This window comes from Microtus pennsylvanicus, chromosome X (genome assembly GCF_037038515.1).
Source record: "Microtus pennsylvanicus isolate mMicPen1 chromosome X, mMicPen1.hap1, whole genome shotgun sequence".
In the NCBI taxonomy this organism is placed as follows: domain Eukaryota; kingdom Metazoa; phylum Chordata; class Mammalia; order Rodentia; family Cricetidae; genus Microtus; species Microtus pennsylvanicus.
Window position 1 is genome coordinate 107944165 of NC_134601.1, and position 26939 is coordinate 107971103.

A 26939-nucleotide genomic window follows, 5' to 3' on the forward strand; every position below is an offset into this window, starting at 1 on the left:
CCAACGAATGTAAGTCAACAACAGATAGACGGGGCAATCCGATATCATCGGGAAACTCCTTGGGGGGCCTCTCGCAGGCCCCCAAGCCAACAGTGGCCCAGTCATTCCCAGTCACAGTGGAGAACGTGCCTCACCAAGAAAATTAAAAGCTCCAATTTCTGCTGTAAAAAGTAATACTGGTCTAAATGATGAATTACGTGTGGAGGATGAGTCAAAAAACCCAGTAGGACAGAGTAAACGTATATTTTGGCAGACTTCTATAAATGATCAAAGACCAAAGCTAAGAGTCTGTATAAATGGCACTTTTATTGAAGGCTTATTAGACACAGGTGCGAATGTAAGTATCATTACCCCAGAATCTTGGCATCCGAATTGGCCTCTTCAAGAGGTAGATGTTCAGTTCCTAGGAATTGGAACCCTATCTCGTGTAAAACAAAGCACAAGATGGGTTGAATGCATAGGGCCCGAAGGGCAAATAGGAAGACTAAGGCCATATATAGCCAATATTGCCATAAATTTATGGGGCCATGACCTGCTACAGCAATGGAGTACCCAGATTAACATTCCTGTATTTCCAGGAATTCATAACTCTGGGAAGGATATGATGAGGTATTATGGAAAAATGTCACCAGCCATTCAGGCTATACAAGAACATACAGCAAATACCAAACCTTTAGAGGTACCAACAGCCCTACCTTTAAAATGGCTAACTGAGAAGCCAATATGGATCAAACAGTGGCCTCTAGCTGAAGATAAACTACAGGCATTGGAACAGCTGATGCAGGAGCAAGTAGATGCTCACCACATTGAAGAATCAACCAGCCCTTGGAATTCTCCTGTGTTTGTTGTAAAAAAGAAATCTAGTAAATGGAGAATGGTGACAGATCTAAGAGCTGTCAACAAAGTAATTCAACTTATGGGCCCACTACAATCTGGAAAACCTTTGCCTTCTCTGTTACCAAAAGGATGGCCTCTTATAGTTATTGATTTGAAAGATTGTTTTTTCACTATACCATTACAAGAAAAGGATAGAGAAAAATTTGCCTTCACAGTGCCTACTTATAATAATTCTCAGCCTAATAGGAGATATCAATGGACTGTCCTCCCACAGGGTATACTCAATAGTCCTACATTGTGCCAATATTTTGTAAGTAAGCCATTGGAAGTAATGCATAAACAATTCCCCAAGTCCATAATTTATCATTACATGGATGACATCTTGTTATCTGATTCAAATATAGATACTTTAGAAAGGATGTTTGAAGAAGTAAAGAAAGTCTTGCCTAGGTGTGGATTACAAATTGCCCCTGAAGAGATTCAAAGAGGAAATTCTATTAATTACCTAGGTTACAGAATAGGGTTAGAGAAAATTAAAACGCAAAAGGCACAAATTAGGAGAGACCGGTTAAGGACTCTTGACTTCCAAAGATTGTTAGGAGACATTTCCAGTCTATGACCAGCTGTTGGGATAACACCTGATCTAATAGTTCATTTAAACAAAACCTTACATGGTGATAAAGATTTGAATAGTCCAAGAAAACTGACAGCTGAAGCAGAAAAGGAACTGACAATGATTGAGGAAAAATTACAGGAGGCACATATGGATAGGGTGAACCCAAATCTTAGCTGCCTCCTAGTCATACTGCCTTCCAGAATTTCTCCTACAGGGATTCTAATGCAGAGGGAAGATATTATTTTAGAGTGGATATTTATACCTAATAAACCAAATAAAAAATTAAAAACTTATGTGGAAAAAGTCTCTGAATTAATTATATGAGGTAAGCTGAGACTTCGTCAACTAGCAGGTATAGACCCAGCAGAAATTATAGTGCCTTTTACTACTGAAGAAATAAAAAAGTTATGGGAAGACAATGAACCGTGGCAAAGAGCTTGTGCTAATTTTTTGGGAGAAATTAATAGCAACTATCCCAAAAGTGGTAGACTTAACCTCATAAAAAGAACTTCTTGGATTCTTCCAGAATTGTACATGATGCTACAATAACTGGAGCCCGTACGTTCTATACTGATGCAAATAAATCAGGGAAAGCAGGTTACAAGTCAGATGAATTGAGTAAGGTGGAACAAAGCCCTTATAATTCTGTCCAGAAGGCAGAATTATATGCCATTCTTATGGTGCTAAGGGTTTTTAAAGAACCTCTTAATATACTTACAGATTCACAATATGCAGAAAGAGTTATCTTGCATATTGAAACCGCTGAATTTATACCAGATGACACAGAGTTGACTTCATTGTTTATCCAGGTACAAGACATAATCAGGGACAGGCTTTGTCCGATGTATATAACACATCTGGTCCTATACAGGTCTGCCTGGTCCTCTAGCCCAAGGCAACGCTGAGATTGATCAATTATTTATTGGAAGTGTGTTGCAGGCCTCAGAATTTCATAAGAAGCATCATGTCAATAGTAAAGGCCTAAAGAAAGAATTTTTCATTACTTGGCAACAAGCTAAGGACATTATAAAGAGATGTCCTACTTGTTCTTTCTATAATCAAACACTGTTGCCTGCAGGGAGTATCCCAAAGGGTACTAAGAGAAATGAAATCTGGCAGATGGATGTGTTCCACTTTATGGAATTTGGTAAATTAAAATATGTACACCACACCATAGATATGTATTCATGTTTTCAATGTGCTACTGCCCTGAGCTCAGAAAAGGCTGATTCAGTAATCACACATTTATTGGAAGTTATGGCCATCATGGGTATACCTGCACAAATAAAGACAATAATGGTCCAGCATATGTATCTAAGAAAATGAAATGCTTTTTTGATTATTACAATATAATACACATTACAGGTATACCAAATAATCCTACAGGTCAGGCAGTTATAGAAAGATCAAATCATATTATAAAGGACATGCTGAACAAACAGAAAGGGACCGAAAATACCCCCAGAAATAGATTACATAATGATTTATTAACCTTGAATTTTCTTAACGCTAATGAGAAAGGAACTACAGCAACAGAAAGACATTGTATAATGGAAAAGGCTGCTGAACTAAATCAACCGATTTATGTCAAAGATGTGCTGACCTCTCAATGGAAGCCTGGAGATGTGCTACATTGGGGAAGTGGTTTTGCTCTTGTTTCCACAGGAGAAGAAAAATTGTGGACACCATCAAAATTAATAAAGTTTCGATTTGAAGAGGAGAAACCTCTTGGAAAGGAGAAATGACAACTCATCCACAATGATGATATTCATACATGTGGTAAGAAAAACATATAGAATTGGGGCAGGGTTCTGTTCTTATCTCCACAGGAAAACACTCATCTTTGAAAAATTCAAGGGACCCTGGATGTTTGGATACTGACAGATGCAAAAATACCTGCCCAATAGGAAATATCAAGAAAACTGAATGGGTTGTGTAAGTAATATTAAACCATATTTCTAAATTTATAAAGCTGGTTTTGAAGTTGGACTCTGGCTCAGTCCCTCTCCAATTCCAAGCCTGATAGTAAGAGAAAAACCCAGAGATTCTGGAGTTTCTGTCTCATGTCAAGAGCCATGATATGGGACAGAAAGAAATATGAGTTTAGAAAACATCTTTGCTTTTCTCCATATCTATCATACTTTTCATTGAACATATCTATCATGTGTTTCAGTGAGTATATACATATATGTCTCTATATATGTCTATATGATTAATGTTTAAGTTTTTCACAATGAACAAAGAGTTTTTCCTGAAGTGACATTTGAAGTTTCCAGGAAGAAGATGGGGCCCCATAACAACAACTCCACCTGGTTGATATGATGTCATGATACTGATAGTGCTACTACAAGACCTGCTTTGGGTACCAGCTGCACAAGACAGTTCCAACTTGGTTAGCTGAAATGGTGCACATCTTATACAACATTTTGGCCAGACCTGCACAAAATACTCAGAGACTATTGGCAATTTTAAAAGACATTGATCTTGAAATTTAACCATCATTTTACTTTCACAGGATCCCCCAGAAAGAACGTCGCCCCCATGACAGCTGGAAGTAATTTTAGAGGACGACGTCCCCTCTCCCAGTAAAGTTTGCCCTTGGGTTTAGCGACATCATTTAGGGGTTGATTATAATTAGTATATGATTGAAGGTTGGGGGAGGAATTTTATAAGCTCAGGGATCAATTAAAAAAATGAGGGATGATGGGATAATAGATTTGTAATTGTGAGTTACTGTTTTTAGACAAATATATTGGTATCAATTCTTGTATATTGAAACAAAGTTAAATTATATTGACTATTGTATGCATGCATGTTTCTACCTCTGTTTAAAACATTTTTTATGTATTGACATATATTGTATTGAAATATATTGTATATATTTACCATTTTGCAGTGTACATTTCTACCTCTGATTAAGATACTTCTATATTGTTTGTGTATTGATATATATTTACCATACTGCAATGTATATTTGTACATTGTTTATATTTGGAGGTCATTGTCCTCATTTGTTTCACAGTTGTTTATTGTCTTAGTCTTTAAGTTAGATAGGTATTGAGAATTATATAGATCAATAGTATTCTAAGTTTGTCATTTATAATTGGACTAATCAAGTTCTTTAGATACATAGAGATTGTATTCAGTATAGATAGAAAATCTTCAACTTCTTCAAAGAGCTGTAGAAAATGGCCTTTAATCTAACTTGGAGTTTTGTGGTAGTGAGACACAATTGCTCCTGGCAACACCACTCTATTCCCGAGAGAATGTTGAGCACCAAAGACACTCCACCTGGAGCCTTTTTTTTGGCAGAACTGGCCTTTGGGCAAAGAAATTCCCATACCTCAACCACTGACACAGATACAGAGCATGCATGAATGGATAAAACAGGACTGTCATATCCTGCCAAGACAGGGTAAGATAGTTTTGAAAAAGATGCTTGCCTTTGAAAATGGTATGTCAATTATGTTAGGCCTTAGCCAAAGTTGGTTGATTCAACGCTGCTAACGTGACTTTGGGTGATTGCCCAGGTAGCTAGTTGTCTATGTGATTTGTTGCATGTTTTGGAAGTTGTTTTACTGAACTTCCTAATTATCCAGGTAACATTATTTTTCTTCTCAGATCTTCGATGGGTTTGAAGACTATATAAATGTAGTTACTTTCTCTCATGACTTGGCCAAGTTATTTATTATACAAGACCTAAGCTAGTTAGAATAGGATATTTGTACTTATTGTATATAATTTCATAGTAGGTTTAGAACTCTCTTATTTAAACAAAAGGGGGAGGTGTTGCTGGAAGTCCTCCTACTCCTCCAGCGTATAGCCGCTGAGATACCAGCCCATTGGGGCGTGGTCTCTCTCCCTTTAAAATAGCGGCCACTTCCCTCTCCTCTCTTTCTTCACTTCCTGCTCCGCCGGCGACTAGACTCCCTTCCTGGTTGTGTAAAGGGCTGTTGTCGGGGACGGCTATCTGTAAGTTTTTTCCCGTTTAAATAAATACCAACCTATTAATCATAATTCCAATCTGGTGTGGCATTGTTTGTGACTTACGCCTTCATCTCACCTTGCTTAATGTACTTTCCAGTCCCATCCATTTTCCTGAACATTTCATGATTTCCTGTATAGAAGAATACCATTTTTATATGTACCACATTTTCATCATTCATCTATTGATGGACATCTTGGTTGATGCAGTGATTTTTGTATTTGTCAGGATTTATGTGTATAGATATTTTGGCTGCACATATCTCCATGTCATATGTGCATGTGGTGCCTGAGGAAGCAAAGAAAGGGTATAGAATACTCAGAAACTAGAGTTAAAGATGTTTGTAAGCTGCTGTAAGGTTGGGTGGTGGGAATTAAATCAGAGTCCTGAAGAAAATCAGTCAGTTCTTTTAACTGCAGAGCCATCCCGCCTGCCATAGTAATCAAGTTTCCAGAAAGTATTCTTTCTCCTTTGCCACTCTTTGTCTAACTTGTTCTTTTTTTAGTTGATTGTTTTGAGAACTTCTGACTTTGATTTGACCTTTCAATGTCATGATCAAATACTGAGCAGAACCATTTCAAGGAGAAAGAATTTGTTTTGCTTTGCATTTTTAATTCATGTTCAGCTATCTACACAGTTCTGGGACTAAGGGAAGCAGAATGTCATAGTGGAAGGGCATAGCAACTATCTGCTTACATTATGGCTGCATGGAGGCCCAAGAGAAAAAGAAATGGGAGCAACCTAAATCTTTCAAAATTATATCACTAGTAACATATTTTCCACAGCTGGGCCTGACCTTTTGCCCCTTCCCAATAATGTCATTATATTTTCAATGAAACCAAGGATAGGGACAGAGCCCTCAGGATCCAACCACTTCTTAGAAGCTGTCAACCAACCTCCAATATGAGACTGGGATTAACATTTCATATTCTTATTTACACACATTCGCCCTCTCTCCCTCCATATGCATTATGCATATGTCAATACATTGCTCTTTTGTACATACTCAGAAAAACAGTCATCTATTTATATTTTTAAATAAAACCAAAGTCACTGTAGGTCCTTCTTGTTCATGGGTTTTAGAGGAGCAGTTTGCTATGGTAATCTTTTATCCACATATTGCTGGATGAGAGGCTCACTTTAGCTACTTGTCTTCAGGAATCTTAGGTATACTTTTTAGTCTCTGCCTCCATTTTTTCCTATGGTAGACAGGATAACAAAAATATTAATCCCTTTTCATTATGGAGATTGTGTATGTAAATCACCTAGTTCGCAGCACACTGTATTTCATGTATTATCCATCACCATGGCAACCAGTGTCATTTTACACTCACTTCTAGGTTTCTTTCAGGTACTTAGGCTTTAGGGAATAGAGTACACATCCAGTATTTTACCACTGGAGGTCTCTCTTGTGTTAAAACTAAAAAAAAAAAAAACACTATACATTTGAAAGGGAAAACCCTTAAACCCTTAGCTGTTGCATTACTTGTCAGGAAGATAAATTGTTGCCTTTGTTCCCGAGTTGAAAAAAAGCAAAAAGTTTCAGTGCTAATCCTGATCTCTTGGATTTAAAGCAGATACAAGTGGATGTTCAGGTTGGGAAGTAAACGAACAAAAGGGACATTAGAGCTACTAATATCATCATAAATGAAACAGATAGTGCACTTTAGCATAGAGGTTTTCAAGTTGTTCTGTACATGTGAGTCACCTAAAGAGTTTTGTAAATATCATCACCTAGGTCCCTATCAGACTGAATGTCTTAGCTTCTGGGGGACAACTTGGTTGGGAGGCTTTAAAAGCTAGTGTTTGCATCATGTGACTCAGAGGATGATCTGTGGCCTAGAATCAAACATTTGGCCTCACAGCTTGGTTGTAATGCCAACTCTAAAACCCCATATTCCTTAATTAGAATCTGCATATTAACAAATTACTTTTGAGAAGTACTCTTTAGCACCCTGATTGTCAAACATGGATATACCTTGAGATAGCTTTAGGATGCTGAAAAATAGCGGTGCTCAAATGACTTACACAGTCAGGGCCTTACTCAACCACTGAACCAAACACTGAAAATGTACTATAATTCAGTAATCATATTAGCAAATTCCCTAGAAAACTATAAAATGTCTGATTTCCATTTATGTTTTTTTTCTTTTTTTTTAATACTTGATGGAGGAAGGTCATTGGCTAATAAAGGAACTGCCTTGGCCCATTTTATTGGTTAGAGCATAGATAGGTGGAGTAAACAGAACAGAACGCTGGGAGGAAGAGGAAGTGAACTCAGACTCGACAGCTCTCCTCTCGGGAGCAGACGCCTCAGCAGAGAAGCCATGCTCCACTCTCCCAGGCAGACGCACATGATGAAGCAAGCCGCCAGGTCAGACATGCTGAATCTTTTCCGGTAAGACCGGAGGTACACAGATTATTAGAGATGGGTTGATCGGGATATCAAAATTAGCCAGTAAAGGCTAGAGCAGAATGGGCCAAGCAGTGATTAAATGAATACAGTTTGTGTGTAATTATTTCGGGCATAAGCTAGCCGAGCAGGCGGCTGAGGTGTTGGGGACGCAGCCCTGCCGCCCATATTACTACAAATACTTTTTTATTTATTTATTTTATTTATTTTTTATTGAGAAAAGAAAGAAAAAAAACAAGTTTCCACCTCCTCCCAGCCTCCCATTTCCCTCCCCCTCCTCCCACCCTTCTCCCCCTCCTCTCCCCCTCCTCCCACTCCTCTCCACCTCCCTCTCCAGTCCAAAGAGCAGTCAGGGTTCTCTGCCCTGTGGTAGGTCCTAGGTCCCCCCCCACTCTGTCCATATCTAGGAAGGTGAACATCCAAACTAGCTAGGCTCCCACAAAGCCAGCATATTGCGTCGGATCAAAACCCCGTGTCATTGTCCTTGGCTTCTCATTCGCCCTCATTGTTCACCATGTTCAGAGAGTGCAGTTTTAACCCATGCTTTTTCAGTCACAGTCCAGCTGGCCTTGGTGAGCTCCACTGTCTCATTGGGTGGGTGCACCCCTCGTGGTCCCGACTTCTTTGCTCATGTTCTCCCTCCTTCTGCTCCTCATTGGGACCTTGGAAGCTCAGTCCAGTGCTCCAGTGTGGGTCTCTGTCTCTATCTCCATCCATCACCAGATGAAGGTTCTATGATGATATGCAAGATATTCGTCAGTATTGCTATAGGCTAAGGTCATTTCAGGTTCCCTATCCTCAGCTGCCCAAGGAACTAACTGGGGACATAGCCTTAGGCTCCTGAGAGCCAATCTAGGTTCAAGTCTCTTGCCAACCCTAAGGTGGCTCCCTTAACTAAGAATTGTGCTTCCGTGCTCCCCTATCCAACCTTCCTTTATCCCAATCCTCCTTTTTTCCCCAAGTTCCCCCCATCCTCCCCTTCTCCCTTTTCTCTCACCATCTCCCCTTACCCCCATCCCACCCCACCCCCAAGATCCCAATTTTCTCCCCGGCAATTTTGTCTACTTCCCATAGCCAAGAGGGTAACTATATGTTTTTCCTTTGGTTCACCTTCTTACTTAGCTTCTTTAGGATCACCAATTGTAGACTCCGTGACCCTTATTTATGGCTAGAAACCAGATATGAGTGAGTACATCCCATATTCATCTTTTTGGGTCTGGGTTACCTCACTCAGGATAGTGTTTTCTATTTCCATCCATTTGCATGCAAAATTCGAGAATTCATTGTTTTTTACCACAGCGTAGTACACTAATGTGTAGATATTCCACACTTTCTTCATTCATTCTTCCATTGAGGGGCATCTAGGTTGTTTCCCAACAGCACAGACATTAAGGGCAACATTGAATAAATGGGACCTACTAAAACTGAGAAGCTTCTGTAAAGCAAAGGACACTGTCACCAAGACAAAAAGGCAACCTACTGACTGGGAGAAGATCTTCACCAACCCTGCAACAGACAATGGTCTGATCTCCAAAATATATAGAGAAATCAGGAAACTAGACTTTAAAATGCTAATTAACCCAATTAAAAATTGGGGCATTGAACTGAACAGAGAATTCTCAGCAGAGGAAGTTCAAATGGCCAAAAGACACTTAAGGTCATGCTCAACCTCCTTAGCGATCAGGGAAATGAAAATCAAAACAACTTTGAGATATCATCTTACATCTGTCAGAATGGCTAAAATCAAAAACACCAATGATAGCCTTTGCTGGATAGGCTGTGGAGGAAGGGATACCCTCATCCATTGCTGGTGGGAATGCAATCTTGTGCAACCACTTTGGAAATCAGTGTTTCGGTTTCTCAGGAAATTCGTGATCAACCTACCCCTGGACCCAGCAATACCACTCCTGGGAATATACCCAAGAGATGCCCCATCATATGACAAGAGCATTTGTTCAACCATGTTCATAGCAGTATTATTTGTAATAGCCAGAACCTGGAAACAACCATTTATGTTTTATATATACATATTGCAAGCACAAAAATGCATATTTTTAATCCTTCTGTTATAAACAGTTTGGCAACTTGTTTGTTTTATCATGAACATGAGATGAAAAAATATGACCTAGAAGCCAACGAAATCCAGCCCATCTGTTCTTGTAAATGTCATCAGAAGAGATTCATAGCCATTTGTTAACATATTGTATGCTACTATGTTCCTACAATAAGCATAAAGTCAATAGGCAAGATGAAGATATTATATCCCACAAAGTCTAGAGCGTTGACTTTATTAATGTGAAATGTTTCCTGATACTGGCTTTAAGATTTACTTTTTATGTGCACTGTATGGGTATTTGACCTGCATGTATATCTGTTCATCATGTGTGTATATGCCAGTGTCTTTGGAGGTCAGAAGAAGATGCCAAATCCCCTGGAACTGTAATTTCAGACAGTTGTTAACTGCCATGTGGGTACTGGAAGCCTAAGCTGAATCCTCTTCAAGAGCAGCAAGTAGTTTTAACTGCCGAGCCATCTTTTTAATCCCTTGCTGATACTCTTTTATAGTAAGTTGTAACAGTATTTAAAGTTACCTGGTGCTGCCAAATAATTCTCATAACTGTTTATCATTCAGATGTGCTCAGATTTATTTGTTTGGTGATTTCTATAGCATAGGTGTTATATGACAGAAAGAAAAGCAATGTATTACATGCTGAATTTCATGTTTCCATCCATTAGAAGTATGGTAGACACCTATATGAGTTACTTTTCCATGGAAATGCCAAAAATTTACCACATTTAATTTTCCTCTTTTAAATTGTTTCTTTTCCTTATTCATTCATTTGGTTATGAGTTCCTATTTCAGCTTGTCATGTCAAGAACTAAGTAGTAGAAGAGTTCAGTGTGAATTTTATAGTGGAGACTTCTCACAACACAGCATATCAGGAAGTGGAACCTGATATAACTTTCAAAGGCTCATTCCTAAAGACTAATGAATCCCAGTTAAGTGCCACTTCCTGAAATGTTCCATCTTTTAAACATAGCATTGGCTGGTATAATAGTTACTTTCTTATCACTGCATCATAACAGGCTTGACAAAAATGGCACATACCTTTCATTCCACCACTCAGGTGTCAGAAGCAGGTGAATCTTTGAGTTCGAGGCCAGCCTGCTCTACAGAGTAAGTTTGCAGTGCAGCCAGAGCAACGTACTGAGACCCTGTGTCAAAAACAAAACAAAGCAATAAGAACAACAACAACAACAACAACAAGATACCTAACAGGAAAAAAAAAAGTTAAGGAAGGGTTTATTTTGTTTCACACATTGATGATAGAGAAAGCATGGTAGTGGAAGCATGAGAAATCTGAACATATTGCCTCCATGGTCAGGAAGCAGAGATATGAATAGTTAATTTGATTATATTCTTTCCTCTTTTTATTCAGTCCTGGACCCCAGCCCATGAGATGATAAACACCCACATTTGGGGGTGGTTCTTTCCATCCCAGTGAAATCTCTCTGGAAGAGACCTTATAGACATACCCAAAGGTTGTGTTTTCTAGGTGATTATAATAATAGTCAAGTTGATAATTGAAATTAACTACCATGGGGCCTAGAAAGTTGGTTTGATGGTTAAGAGCTCTTATTTTTCTTGCATGGGGCCTGGGTTTGGTTCCTAGCACCCATGTGGTGGTTCACAACCTTTACAACTCCAGTTCTAATGGATCCAATGCCCTGTTTGACATTTGTGGGCAGCAGGCATGCATGTGGTACATATATATGCATGCAGGCAAAGAACTTATATACATAATATTAAGTAAATAATCTTTTTAGCTAGTTACAACAACTCTACCCATCGTTAACTTGGTTGCTATACATATCACTTTGAAGTGTAACATTCCACCCCTCTCAAAGACTTATGGCTAGCTTGTTATACAAAATTCCAATTTCAGAAAGTTCCATAGCCTTTTCAGTTTAAATGTTCAAAAGTCTCACTTTGAAGTTTAAGCATAGTTCAAGACAATCTCTGAACCTGGGGAAATATATCCATGGGTGGATATTTTAAAGCAGAGAACAACCCTTGAAGTAACATTATGTGTCTGGCTCTTTCTCCAAGTAAATTTGCATTTAACATGGGTCTCTCTATGTATGTTTGCTTGGTCTAGAACTCAGTGTGTAGACCAGGCTAGCCTTGAACTTACAGAGACCCACCTGCCTCTACCTCCCAAGTGCTTGGATCCAAAGATGTGTCACAATACACCTGGCTAAATTTGTATTTTATAAACTGTCAATTCTGATGGGTGGGGTCGTTCCTTAAGGGTATGTTTTCTATGGTTCCAGTGCTGAGCAGTGAGGTTTCTCTTTAGCTGCCTTCTGTACACACTATATCTGTAATTTGGTTCTAAGTTCATATACCTTGTTCATACTCTGATTTTTTTTCTTTCTTCACCAAAGTACATATTTTTCAGTTCCCTTTCACTGGAAATCTGAATAAGAACAATGAGTAGCAACTATGTCATAGCTTGAATGTTAGATTCTCCTTTGAAATTTCTTCCACTAAATCACTTAGTCCATTACTTTTACATTTAGCCTCACTCAGATTTTCATGACACTGGTCAAGTGCTACTGGACTCTGCCTGAGCGTAATACAAGTAGCCAGAATAGCTTCCCAGTGGCATCCTTGTTCCCCTCTGAAACCTATGTGCTGGGCCTCCCCGGCCTTACTTACTATTATTTTGCTGTATAATTTTATAGACTTCAGATTCATGGTCTATTAATCTCTCCTCATAACATGGTAAGGTTTATCTGTCTAGCCCACAACTGTACACTCTTCCACATTCTTGCCGTAAACTTTTTCCCATAAACGTATCACATGGTCAAATTTATGTCAGCAGTTGGCCTTCCTTTTGGTATCATTTTTATGTCTTAGTTACTACCTTCGTGCTGCTGTCAAATACCTGGCCAAAAAAAAGTGGTTTATTTTAACTTACAATTTGTATGGAGAAGGCATGGTGACCACAGTATTGTATCTGTCACGGCAGGATCATTAGGAAGCTGGTCTTATTGCATAGCCAGGAAACAGGGTAAGATATGTGATGCTGGTGCCCAGCTGACTTCCTTCTTTTGTCCTCAGGGTTAGGGACATCAATTAGGGGTTGATTATAACTGGTATAGGGTTGGGGTTTGCAGTAGAAATTATGTAGGCTCAGGAATCTCTTTGGAAAAATAAAAGTGTGTGTGTGGGGGAATTGGATGGGATAATAGGTAGATTAGTGTGAGCTTACTCACACTAATAATAGTGAGTAATAGAGTGGATAGTCGTAAGTAATTATTTATAGACAGTCTATATTGGTATAGATTCTTGTATACTGATACAAATTCAAATTATATTTGGTACATTGAACATGCTCCTATTTCTGTTTACAATATTTGTACACCTATACAAAGTTAATTTATCATATTGTATCTCTATCTCTGCTTAAACCATTTTGTATATTGATATAATTCTAAGATATATTTATCATATTATACTATACATTTCTACCACTGATCAAGATAGTTATGTTATTTACATTTTGAGGTTGTTGTCCTCATTTGCTGCACAGTTGTTTAAAGATTGTTTAATATTTTTTCCATCAGTTACTAGATATAAAAAAGATTGTTTAATATTTTAATATGAGGCCTTACTCTTTAAAGTATATAAGTATAAAGAATTATAGGTCAATAGTCATCCATGTTTGTCATAGTTAGATTGATCAGGTTCCTTAGATACATAGAGATTTTTTTCTGCATAGATAAGGTAAAAGGTAATCTTCAGCCACTTAAAAGAACTGTAGAATATGACATTTAAATAACTTAAAATTCTGTTGACCTGAGACATGATTGCTCCTGGCAGCACCCATCTATCCCTGAGGGTATGTTGAGCACTGAAGACACTCCCCTGGGAGCTTGTTTTTTTTTTTTTCTTCTTGGCAAAACTGGCCTTTGTGCAGAGAATTGCTAACCACTGACAAAATGCTTGGTGTCCTGACTGGGCAAGCAGGATACAAGAAAAAAGACTGCCAAATCTTGCCAAGACATGGTAAGATGGTTTTGAAAATTTTCCTGCCTCTGAAAACGGTGTCAGTTACTCTAGGTTTAGCCAAAGTTGATTGCTGCAATGTTGCAAATGAGACTTTGGGTGATTGCTCAGGTAGCCAGTTGTCTCTGTTGTTTATTTCACATTTTGCAAGCTGCTTGATTGCACTTCCTGTTTACTCAAATAATATTACTTTCCTTCTCAGGTCTTCAATGGGGTTGAAGACTAGATAGTTGTAGTTACTTTCTTCTCATGACTTAGCCAAGCCATTTCTAATACAAGATTTAGACTCACCAAGATAGGATAGATTATAGAGTATTTTCCTAATTTGCCAAATGTAAATGGACTAAATATTGTAACCATAATTCTTGCTTAATAACTGGTTTTTGTTATATGTAATTTTACTATTTTGAAGTTAAAACGATTCTTTTTAATTAGATAGAAAAAGGGAGGTGAGGTGGGATTTTCCTCTGTATTCTGTGAATAAGTTTTATTGCCATTGGTTAATAAAGAATCTGCTTTCAACCAATGGAGTAAAGTCAGGCAGAAAATCTGAACAGAGATGTAGAGAGAATCTAGGCAGAGTCAGAGAGACACCATACAGCTGCTGAAGGAGACAGATGCCCCAGAACCTTACTAGTAAACCACAAGCTTCATGGTAAAATACAAAATAAGTGGAATGGGTTAATTTAAGTTGTAAGAGTTAGTTAATAAGAAGCCTAAGCTAATAGGACAACCAGTTTATAGTTAATAAAGGCCTCTATGTGTTTCTTTGGGAATGAATGTCTGCGGGACTGGGCAGGACAGAAACTTCTGTCAACATCCTCCAATTTTCATTTCATTTTGTTACCCTAGACAATGGAATAGTGCTTTCTATATTCAAGGTAGGCCTTTCTTTCATTACTGAACCTCCTTGAAAATAGCCTCAGACACACCCAGAAGCATACGTCCTGATGATTCTAAATCTAAAGGTCTAAACCATAACAGTTAAGCAACAAGCATTCAAAGTATTAGCCATTGTGAAATAGTTAAGATTTAACTGTCGCATTATCAAATAGCCATTTTATTCCTTCTTTGTTAAATCAACAGTGATTTTGAGATAGTGACAGTATTCCGGTTTCAAGCAATAAATCACAATCTGTCTATGTCAGGCCTGAGAAGCATGTCCCTTCAAGATACTTGCTTTATTCATTTGTTCTGTTTCTAAGGGGACTATGCATGAAGAAAACATTCTTAACTACTGAGTGATATCTCTAGCCTCGTTACATGTGCTACTTTTTCAAGAAAGGATTGTAGTAAATGCTTCTAAGCCATCCTCAGCAGTTCAAATCAACTGGGAAATTATCCACTTCTCCGCTTTCCCAAATGGGTTCTGAACTAAATAATCAAAGACAGTAAAACATTAACATTTATGTGCCTGGCAGTTGTTCAGTTAAATTTCCTGTCACTCCATCTCCATGGATTCCAACATGATCCCTACATTCACACATATACATAAATATTTTTTAATCTTAAAAAACATGAACAGCTCTTCTCTTTCTTTCCAAATATTTGTAGAGTTGTTAAGGCCTTGCTTGAATCACTGAGATTCTACTCATAAGTGGCAGTGAGGAAATTAAAATAAAAAAGTCACATATTTAAAGAGACTCAGATATACTTTCAAAGAATCCTTAACCTGATGAATTCTCTTCTATAATTTTCCTTCCATAATAGAATGAATGCTTCCCCCATAATCCCTTTCTCTCGTAAATGATTTTCCAATCTCTCTGCTAGCTTTATAATGTATTTACTATTTGGATAATTTTAGCCTGCCTTAAAATTATGAATTTCCCTGGCTGGGGTTATAGTTCAGTGTTATAGTACTTGCCTGATATGTACAAGGCCCTGAAATCAGTCTCTAGAAATGCAAAACAAAACAAACAGAAAAATACAAAGTCCCTTTAGTAATTCTTTCTTCCTCTGAACTCCTGGTCTCAAGGGCAAAATAATTCCATGTTCCAAAGAAATAATTTGCCAGTACCCTTTTATTTAGATCATTGTTACATTAATTGAAAATATTTTATCTGTAAAATATGTTGGCTTACTTTTAATTATACATTAAATATAAAGGAAACATTTAATTTTCCAAGAGATGGCCAAATTGGGTTAGAATACCTTACATGTTAATACAGAGTGCTTCTTAATTTGTTCTGGCTCCAAACCTTCTGGTTGAAATTCCAGCTCAAATTTACAAAATAAAGGTTTATTGTTATGTATCCATTATGGTCCTCCATTTCCTCATGTGCATTATGAATATGATAATAATACCTACAGTATTGGTTGTATGGAATAATACTAGTATGTATAAAATAAAAAAATAAGCTTGTCAAATCTGCTTTTGCCTAAAAACTTCTTTTCTTTTCAAAAATAAAAGTTTGATTGTTTTTCTTTAACATTTCTACATCAAACAAGAATATTAGTGCCTGAATATTTATGCTCCCATCATATCAAAGAAATGAGAAATTGATTAATGCAAGCTGCATATGCTTACTTTTTATCCATGTGTATTTTATATGTATAGATTTTTTCTTATGTATATTTATTGTTTTCATGGAGGCCAGAAGAGGGAATTGAATTTTCTGGAAATGGAGTTACAGATGGTTGTGAGCTTCTGTGTGGATATTGAGAACTGAACCCAGACCTGCTACAATAGTAACAAATGCTCTTAACCACTTGGCTATATCTCCAACTCATTTTAATATACATTGATAATACAGTAACTATTCCAAAGTAATCTGGATCATGTTTTAGAAGAACATTTTCTTGTTTTTATCTAAAGTGACAGATAATTTCTCAAATCATTTGCATATTTGTATTCATTGATAAGATAAAACAGAAATAGGATGTGATATTGTAAGGGACTAGGAAGTTGGTAAATTTTGTATGAAGATACAAAAAAACTTACTCTGAATAGATTGAAATGCTTTTAAATGATATATACCAAAATATTGATAATGCTTAAGTCTTTGTGATAAAATTGCAAGTGATTTGTTTCTTTTAGCAGTTTATGCACTAGTGACACTTTATATAATTCTAATCTGTATTCTAAATGTCATTTTATATAATGAAAATTAGCGATTGTAAAATTGACCATTGTACAAAATGTATACAGTATTAAAAGCATAGGGTGTTTGTTTCTTTAAAAAAGAATCTGTGAGAATGTAGCTTGTCTGGCATGTGTGAGGGCTCTGAGAGCCAGCCCTAGCACCAAAACCCCAAACTTCATATACACATTTCATGAGCATTCACTTATGATTTATAATATTAATATGAGTGAAGTAAGAATCAGTTGATGATATTAGGATTTTTTACCATCCTAAAATAAAATAAATACCTTATCTAGATCATCTGAATATCTGGGGGCTTACCTTTGTTTTCTTTTCTCTTCTTTCCTTCTTTCCTTTCTTCCTTCCTTCCTTCCTTCCTTCCTTCCTTCCTTCCTTCCTTCCTTCCTTCCTTCCTTCCATCCTTCTTTCCTTTTTTCAAAGAGAGAGAAAGGGTCTATATATGTTACCCTATCTGTCCTGGAAGTCACTATGTAAACCAGGCTGGCCTTAAATTTGCAGAAAATTTCCTCTCTCTGTCTCCAGAGTGCTGGGACTAAAGGTATATATCACCATGCCCAGCTGGCATACTTTTTCTAATCTTCTTTCTTTAAACCTTGTGGAGTCCCTCCTCATTTTCTGCTATTATTTTTTATTTATTTTTGTTGTATGTGTCTTAACTCTCTTGCCTGTGTGTCTGTCTGAGAACTACAGTATGCACTACAGAAGGAGGCCAGTAAAAGGTGTTGGGATCTCCTGGAATTGGAGGTATAGATTACTGTGAGCTGTCATGGGTTGCTGGGAACAGAATTCAAGTCCTCTGGAAGAGCATCAATGCTCTTAACTGCTGAAACTTGTGTTTGTAGTTTGAATGTATTTGGCCCCCAATACCACAGGAAGTTCATAGGAAGTGACACTTTTGGTAGGTGTGGCCTTGTTGAAGGAACTGTGTCACTGTGGGGGTAGGTTTTGAGGTCTCATTTGCTTAAGCTTCACTCATGCGACAGCCACCTTCATGTTGCCTACAAGATGTAAGACTCTCAGCTGCTTCTCTAGCCCCATTTCTGCCTGTCTACTTCCATACTTCCCTACCATGATGATAATGGACTAAACTTCTGAAAGCATAAGCAAGACATCTCATTTAAACATTATCATTTAGAAGAGTTGCCATGAATATGGTGTCTCTTCATAGCAATAAAAACCTGGAGAGTCCCTTCTAATTTTATATTATTTATTTATTATTCATTTTCATTATATGTGTCTTAACTGTCTTACCTCTATGTATATCTGGGAACAACTTGTGTAAAGTACTCAAGGAGGCCGGAAGAAGGTGATAAATCTCCTGGAATTGGAGTTATGGATTACTGTGAGCTGCTATGGGTTGCTAGGAACTAAATTCAAGTCCTCAGGAAAGGCATCAAGTGCTCTAAACTCCTGAGCCTTGTTTCCAGCTTTCTGAATTTTTTAAAATATTTTTATTGATTCTTAAGAAATTTCACTTCACGTAGCCTGATCACACTCATTTTCCAGTCTTTTCATGTCCACACCCACTCTCTTGTGACATATCCCCCAAAATAAAAAGTAAAATTTAAAAAAGTAAAACAAGTCCAATTTGTGTTATCCATACACTCACTGGAGTGTGGTTAAACTCTCAGTGGCCTGCCACTTCAATAGACTGAGTCATTATCCTCTCGTACCCCTGCCAGAAGCTATCAATTGTGGAAAGCCAACCTCAGCATCCTCATTACACTTCCTAACAGTTCTCTTCAATGGCTTCCTATTTAGGATGTTACCCTCCTTTGGGTAAGGGTTTGTAACAGAAGCCTTCCAGGTCCATCCCTCTCAACTGTGCTTCTGCAATCATCTATATCACTCCAAAAGTGCTCTTTACAGCCAGTGGGAGCATGGGTCATGGGCTTCCACATGTTTTCTGATGACAGCACAGACCCCAGCTGCAGTAGGACCATGAACATAGACATGGCCCTCAGAGACAACAATATCAATTTGGCCTCAGGTGACAGTAGAGGTCACCCAGATTAGTATGGCCCCTGGATGTAGTAGGACCCACAGATGTCAGCATAGCGTCAGGCTACAGTACAGACCACAAACAATGTATGGCCTTTAGTGGTAACACAGGCCTAGAGCATCAACACAGACCCCAGCCACAGTAGGACATCAGGTGCAGGCATGGCCCTTGGCAGCAGCATGTATCTGGATGTCACCAGGACCTCAGATGGCAGTGCAGGCCTCTCACATATGACAACTAGTGGCAACACCAGCCTCATGATTTAAAAAAAACTGTCTTAGATTCATGTATTTTATTTTATGTGTATGAATGTTTTCCCCTTATGCATGTGTGCACTCCATGTATATGCCTGATGCCCTCAGAGTTCAGAAGAAAGTACAGGTACTCTGAAACTGGAGTCAGGGTTGGTTTTAAACCACCATATGAATACCAGTAACCAAGCCCACATCCTCTGTAAGATCAACAAATACTCCTAAACACTGAACTGTCTTTCCACTCTCTCCCTTCTGATTTTTAAGAGTGCAATTATGAATATTTACACATTTTACAAATATATCATATTTTCATAATGCATTCAAGTTAGTCTTAGGAACACAAATGTTTGCAATAACCTCGCACCTTAGAGAAGTTATTATTTTGAATCATTATTATGTACACAAGTACTTTTTTATTGACTTTTATTGAGCTCTATATTTTTCTCTGCTCCCCTCCTCTTCAACCCTCCCCCAAGATCCCCATGCTCCCAATTTGACTCAAGAGATCTTGTCTTTTTCTACATCCCATGTAGATTAGATCTATGTATGTCTCCCATAGTGTCCTCATTGTTGTTTAACTTCTCTGGGATTGTGATTTGTGGGCTGGTTTTCTTTGCTTTATGTTTAAAAACCACTTACGAGTGAGTACATGTGATACTTGTCTTTCTGTGTATGGGTTACCTCAGTCAAAATGATGTTTTCTAGCTCCATCCATTTTCCTGCAAATATCAAGATGTCATTTCTGTTTCTGCTATGTAGTACTCCATTGTGTAAATGTACCACATTTTCCTTATCCATTCTTCAGTCGAGAGGCATTTAGGTTGTTTCCAGGTTCTGGCTATGACAAACAATGCTGCTATGAACATAGTTGAGCACATGTCCTTGTGGAACGATTGAGCATACTTTATCTATATCTGTCACCATGCACAAAACTCAAGTCCAAGTGGATCAAAGACCTCAACATAAAGCCAGCCACACTGAACCTTAAAGAAGAGAAAGTGAGAAGTATACTTGAACACACTGGCACAAGAGACCACTTCCTAAATGTAATTCCAGCAGCACAGACACTGAGAGAAACAATAAATAGGACCTCCTGAAACTGAAAAGCTTCTGTAAAGCAAAGGACATAATCAACAAGACAAAATGTTTACAAGTACTTTAAAAGCTATATTGATATAAAATTAACCATCCTGTTTTAGAGCCCAGAAACTTTTTTTGGAACATTTGTTATTTTATGTAAATGCAATAAACCCATGGTATACCTGAGTTTGAAATCCCAGATATGTGTAGCATACTGAACATGTCAGAACAAAAAAAAAAAAAACCTTACAGTTTGGATATGAAGTATCTCTCAGAAGGTTCATATGTTGAACACTTAATCCTCAGCTGATAGAGCCAATCATAAAGACATGATTAGGGGATAGTGAGATGACTCAATGTATAAAGGCACTTGCTGCCCAGAATTCATTTGCTGACCTGAATTCAATCCCCGGGACTCACATAGGAGAGAACTGACTTCTGAAAATTATCCTCTGATTTCACATGTTTGTTGTAGCATGTACACACACACACACACACACACACACACACACACACACACACACCAGATAAAATTGTTTTAAGAAGTGACTGGATCATCAAGGGTCTGACCTAATCAATGGAATAATCTGTTGGTAAGTTCATATTATTGGAAAATGGTGAAACTTTTAGGAGGTAGAACTCCATAGGAAGAAGTAGGTCTCTTGGGTGGGCATATTCTTGGGAGCTATAATTTGTGCTCAATCCATATTTGCTACTCAGTGCCATAAAGTGAGAAACTCTCTAGTGCTATGCCTGTCATTATGATAACCTGCCACATCAGCACAGGTCCAGAAACAATGGAGTCAGTGACAGTGAACTGAAGGCTCTCAAAACAAAAGCAAAAAGATTCCTTCCTCCTTTTAAATGCTTTTTCTTTTAGTTTCTTCTCAATGACAACAGTAAAGTGACTAACACAAAAAATGCACACAAAAGGAAGGAAATAAAGACAAGGGAGGGAATTAATAACATTAAAAGGTGGCCCCTGTATCAAGTGATAGTGTGAAGCAAAAGCTTAACTAGACATAAAAATCAATTATAAGCATGACTATTGAAAATTTATGTACAAAAAAACTCAATTAGATGTGTTGTATGTGCTATCTCACTTAATGTTTAGACAACTTATATTATCCCACTTTGCAGGCAAGTAAATTGAGACTCAATAAAAAATTAATTATAATTACAAAAAGTTTCCTTTATATCTTTTTTGTTTGATTTATTTTGTTTTGTATTTTGAGACAGGGTTTCTCTTTGTAACAGCCCTGGCTATCTTGGAACTTTGTAGACCAGGCTGGCCTTGAACTCGAGATCCATCTGCCTCTGCCTCCCAAGTGTTGGGATTAAAGGCTGGTGCCAACCACCAAACATATTCCTTTGTATCTTCTAAAATATCCCAACAAACATTAAATGCTTCAAATACTAGAAAATTTTTTTTCATTTGGAGTTTAAAGTCTAGGTTCCAGAGTACAGTAACACAATTTCTAGACTACCTTAATGCCTTTTGTGGATATATACATATATATATATTCACAGTTAGCATCTGTGTATAAAGCATTGCATTTGGTAAGGGAGATGAGGAGGAATGTCCATTATGTTTCCCAAACAGAAGCATTAGGAAACAAGGTGTTTTGTCTGCTGAATGCTTGGGTACTAAAAGCCTACAATAGCCTTAGCCATCACATATTATTAATCATGATGGGGCTTGTGTAATGAGAATCACAGAATTGGACATGGAGAGTGACAGGTCATAATCACATGTGTGTACGTCCTTACATTTATATGCATATCTATATTGCAAATACTCCCCCCAACGCTTGGCTTGTTATTATCTGAAAAAGAGAAAAACTCAGTTCTTAATTGTCTTTTACTTTGTATATGTATATTCTGCGGTCTGTGTACATATTCTTTGTTTATAGGTGTGCTAGGGTTTGAACTCAAGTCCTCATCCTTGCACAAGCACTTTATTTACTGAACCCTCTCCCTACTCTTTAAATTTTCACTCTAAAACACCACAGCTATTCCCTGACTCTCTTCCAATTGTATGACTATTTTTAAAATGCTATAGCTAAAAATGTAAATAACTCTTAAATTTATTAAAGAGATTTGTGTTATGGCTCTTTTAGACAGCATCCAGAGTAAATATGATGATGTATATATAGATAATTCCTGACCAATGATGGTTTTGCTTAAAATTTTTTCAAGCTTTACAGTGCTGAGAAAGTGATAACGCATTCAGTAGATACTGTATTTAAGCTTTTGAATTTTGAGATTTTCCTTGTCAGTTCATAACTCTTTGCAGATGGTTTTCAGCTCGAAGGAGCAGCAGGTCTTCATTACCTTTGTCAGCCATGCAACCATAAAAGACCTGAAACTTCGGTGTACTGATCTTTAAGCTATGATGCTTGGTAGTCAAGTTTATTAAATGCAGTAAATGAATGAGGTTTTCAACTGATAATCAATTTCTTTGGGACTAGCTCCATTCTAATGAGGGACTTCTATATTTGTTGTTTGCTGGCATGGAAAATAAGGCTATGCCACTTGAAGCAACACATCTGATTCTAGGTTTTTGTCATTATCAGAATAAATATTTGTTCATATTTACCATCTTATGACCATACTGATTTTTTCCTATTATTTTGTTTTGTATTTTCAGAAAGAATTTTGGAGCACCTACACAAAAGCACAACAAGGAGAGACCAATAGAGGAAGTGACTGGTTTCAATTTTATCTTACTTTCCCATTAATCTTTGGCCTCTTCATTATTCTCCTTGTCATCTTTTTAATCTGGAGATGTTTTCTAAGAAACAAAACTCGGAGACAGACAGTAACTGAAAGTCACATTCCTTTCCCTCAACATCTTAACATTATTACACCACCTCCTCCATCAGATGAAGTCTTTGATAACAGTGGATTGTCTCCAGGCTTTTTGGAATACGTTGTTGGGCGCTCCGATTCTGTCTCTACTCGCCTTTCCAACTGTGATCCCCCACCAACCTATGAGGAAGCCACTGGCCAGGTGAACTTGAGAAGGAGTGAAACAGAACCTCATTTAGACCCACCACCAGAATATGAGGACATAGTAAACTCCAGCTCAGCTAGTGCCATTGCTATGGTGCCTGTGGTCACCACCATCAAATGAAGCTGCAAACATCTTTTTACTCAAATCATTTCTAAAATACTAATGGAAGAACTTTCTAGCACTTTACCACTACATAAATGTGCGTTGACTTATTTTATTGGATTCTTACAGCATACCACTTTACATTAACTGGTTGATTTATCTTTTAGTTTTGTTTCTTATTATAAAAGCATTATCTATGTTCATTTTTACAAGAAGAAACATGAAGGAAAGACATGCCAGTGAAGATCTGTAAGTGCTGTGATACCATATGCATGTCTTTACAAATGCACAAATATGTATATGTATGTATTGCACACACACACACACACATATATAGCCACATATGCATCATCCAGTTTGTGGATAACTCTTGTAAAATTAACTGATTTCCATTACACCACCCGTAAAGACAGCATTACTTACCAAAATTGAAAAGGCAAGTGGAACCAACAGTTTATGTGATAGTCAGCAACTTGCAATGTTTTCTAACCATTATAGATGTTGGTTAAACTCCCAATTCTTTCTTGAAAGGAAAAAATATGTACATTGATTCATTCTCATTTTAGAGACATCTCACAGAGGGAGAGGGAGACAGAGATTATAGTATATAACAAGGAAATCATTGATCATTATTGGCATTTAGCTCATATTGTACCAGGATGTTTCTTCTTGGCTGATTACCACACACTATCCCATTAAAATTTGCTACCATCTTTGAATGCTTCATGCCATTCATATTATTATCTTGTTTGCAAGAATTTCTAGGTAATGAAATAATGTATGTGTTAAAACAGGGAGTAGATACTGACCACTCCTTTGCTCATCGTATGATGGGATAATATTTTTCTTTTACACTAATTTTTATTTTCTCATTTCTACAATAAACTCTTCATCAACTTGAAAGATTAGCTAGAACCAATTTTTGAATTATATTCTTAATGTTTTATACAGGCTGAAATCTTATTCTCAAAATTATTAGTATACAATTTTCCATTCAATTATAAGCTGTGATATTTGTGTTGATATTCTGTTGTTAAAATATGATTACACAGTATCTGCTATAGTAGATGCACACTAAATCTAGTTTCGTCCCACATAGATCTCATTATTGTTGCTGTTTATTTTATATTCTATTAATTTTTTTTTAGATGCAGTAGTTTTATATCTTTCCCTTGGAGTCGGGGGAGCAGGTTGTGAATGAACTGCCAAAATAAACTATTTCAGAAGAATTTTAGAAAAGGTCAAGTGACATGATGTATGTACGAGTAATTTGTAAAATGTGAAGAACTATTCAAATGTAAGACTATAACATTAGTATTGCACTCCAGGGGGACATTTCTTCCTGTTTCCCTAGAACTGACTAGAACTTTCACATAATGACAAATAGAGCAGTCTGCTCCATAAATAACTAATATTTTCCTCTGAATGTACAGGGTATTATTACCTTCTGATATAATCTGGACTATATAAAAGCTGTGCCAATTTAAGTACATTTGCCAATGCAGCATAAGATGAAGAAATGCTGGAAATTATACCAAAGTACATAAATTAGTTAATAGGTCTGATAGATGAAAAAATATGGTCTCACCACAAAAATATTGCTTTGAATTTTTCTGACTATATGATCTTTACATTCTAATTAAGTCTGTAGTTATAGATGTTTGATTCAGTGTGCAAGATGATTTATAGGTTGTTTATAATTGAAAATTGAGACTATTTTTGTGGGGATTTGTGTTTGTGTTTGTGCAACACTAATATTAGGCTTTAGATGAGACCAGTAATTTTCAAATGTGGTCACAGACCCTTAGAGTTCCTGACAGCCTTCCAGGGGATCGGTTCAACCAAAATATTTTCATACTATCTGAAAACATTATTTATTTCTTTACTCTAAGTCTCTCAAAACAGAATTGAAAATGGAAAAAATTAGTCTTTCCACACATGTTTTTAAAAAAGAAAATATAGCTATTTTTCATAAAAATTATACACCTGTATTGGCATATATATTTTTTTTAATTTTTAGATGAGCTAGGGTTTTAATTTTTCAGTTCATTTCTAACATGCTAAGTATTGATAGATATAAATCTCAAAAAACAAAAGTTCTTTAGAATCTAGATTTCCCAAAAAATGTAAAGGGGGATCCAGAAGCCAAAATTTTAAATTAGACAAAAACACAAGACATATGGTCATTAAGTTAGGTTTTTGTTCTTGTAACATGATTTTACATTTTGAAGTCTGAATATTAGATTTAACATTTCCCACACTGAAGTATAAGAATGAGTGATGGTTCTTGGAACAAAAACCAAATGTTTAGACAGCTATTTAGATTATTGATCAGAAAAAAACACTACTTCATATTAAATAATAGTTGAACTAACCATAAATTTCATGGTAACTTTTCCATGATAATGATAGAATAAACAAAATACTTTCTTCAAGAAATTTGATTTTACATTTTTTGTTGTGTTTGAGTACACTTTAGGTTTCATACTTTTAAAATCCCCTTTGCTAGACCTTCTGGTTTTATAAATTGAGTTTCTTAACATTTATTATAATTAAGGGGCTTATCTGGAATAATGTATATTTTTATGCTTTGCCTTTCCTACTTGATTGATACTGCATTTGCCTTGATCATTTTTAATAAAGATTTATTTTTGCAGAATATACTTAATATCTTTCTAAACAGTGAGTAAATGGAATTAAATGGTTTATATTAAATAAAAGGATCTGCTCCTGGTTCCTCAAGTAGAAAGATTTTCAAACCTCAACCTGCAGTGCTTGTGTCTGGAATCCTTGAACTGGCAATTTAGGCTTGCTGCTCTAAATATCCCAGTAAATTCTATATGTTTTAAATAAACAAAATGATTGCTTCTTTTCATATTGACCAATTAAAATGGAGATGTTATATTTGTTGATTGCTAATGATAACTTCTTCAGGACTGATGATCTGATCCAGTAACTACAGAGTTAGTTTTAACTCAGTTCTATGTAAATAGCATGTATTTTATTACAATACTTCACATTTTCAAATGTTTGGTTTACATTAAATTATGGTATTTAACTTTTTATGTTTATACTAGATCCAATTTTCTTATGTTTCTGTGTTTTTAGTATGCTAAATAAAGCCATTTTTAACCCAGGAGATTATTTTTCTATCATTTATTTATCATGTGATTAACTGGTAAAAAGCACTGCATACGCTATTATAAATTACACTTTTAATTAGGTCATATTATTGTATTTTCATATGAATTTGCAAAATATCAATACACAGAAATCAGAAATAATCCAGTGAAAAAACCAGAGCATCAAAATCTTTCTAAATGACCGAAAGAAATGGAAACAAGTGCTTCATGTAAATAAAATCCCTGCTATTGTATACTTCGTCAGTTCATGAGAATAGGAATGGATGTCTTCAGATACAAAAAGGCTGCCTTTTTCCTACTTAACCTGCTTT

At 36.7% G+C, this 26939-nt stretch overlaps 1 protein-coding gene across 2 annotated transcripts in view; it reads left to right on the forward strand.

The window, feature by feature from the left end:
* Prrg1 (proline rich and Gla domain 1) overlaps positions 1–26624 on the forward strand; it is a 120509-nt gene extending 93885 nt beyond the window's left edge. For both annotated transcript variants that reach the window (XM_075957862.1, XM_075957863.1), the window contains exon 4: positions 23018–26624. In XM_075957862.1, coding sequence (XP_075813977.1) covers positions 23018–23503 — 486 coding nt within the window. In that variant the 3' untranslated portion in view covers positions 23504–26624. The remainder of the gene's footprint in view (positions 1–23017) is intronic.
* The last annotated feature ends 315 nt before the right edge of the window (positions 26625–26939 follow it).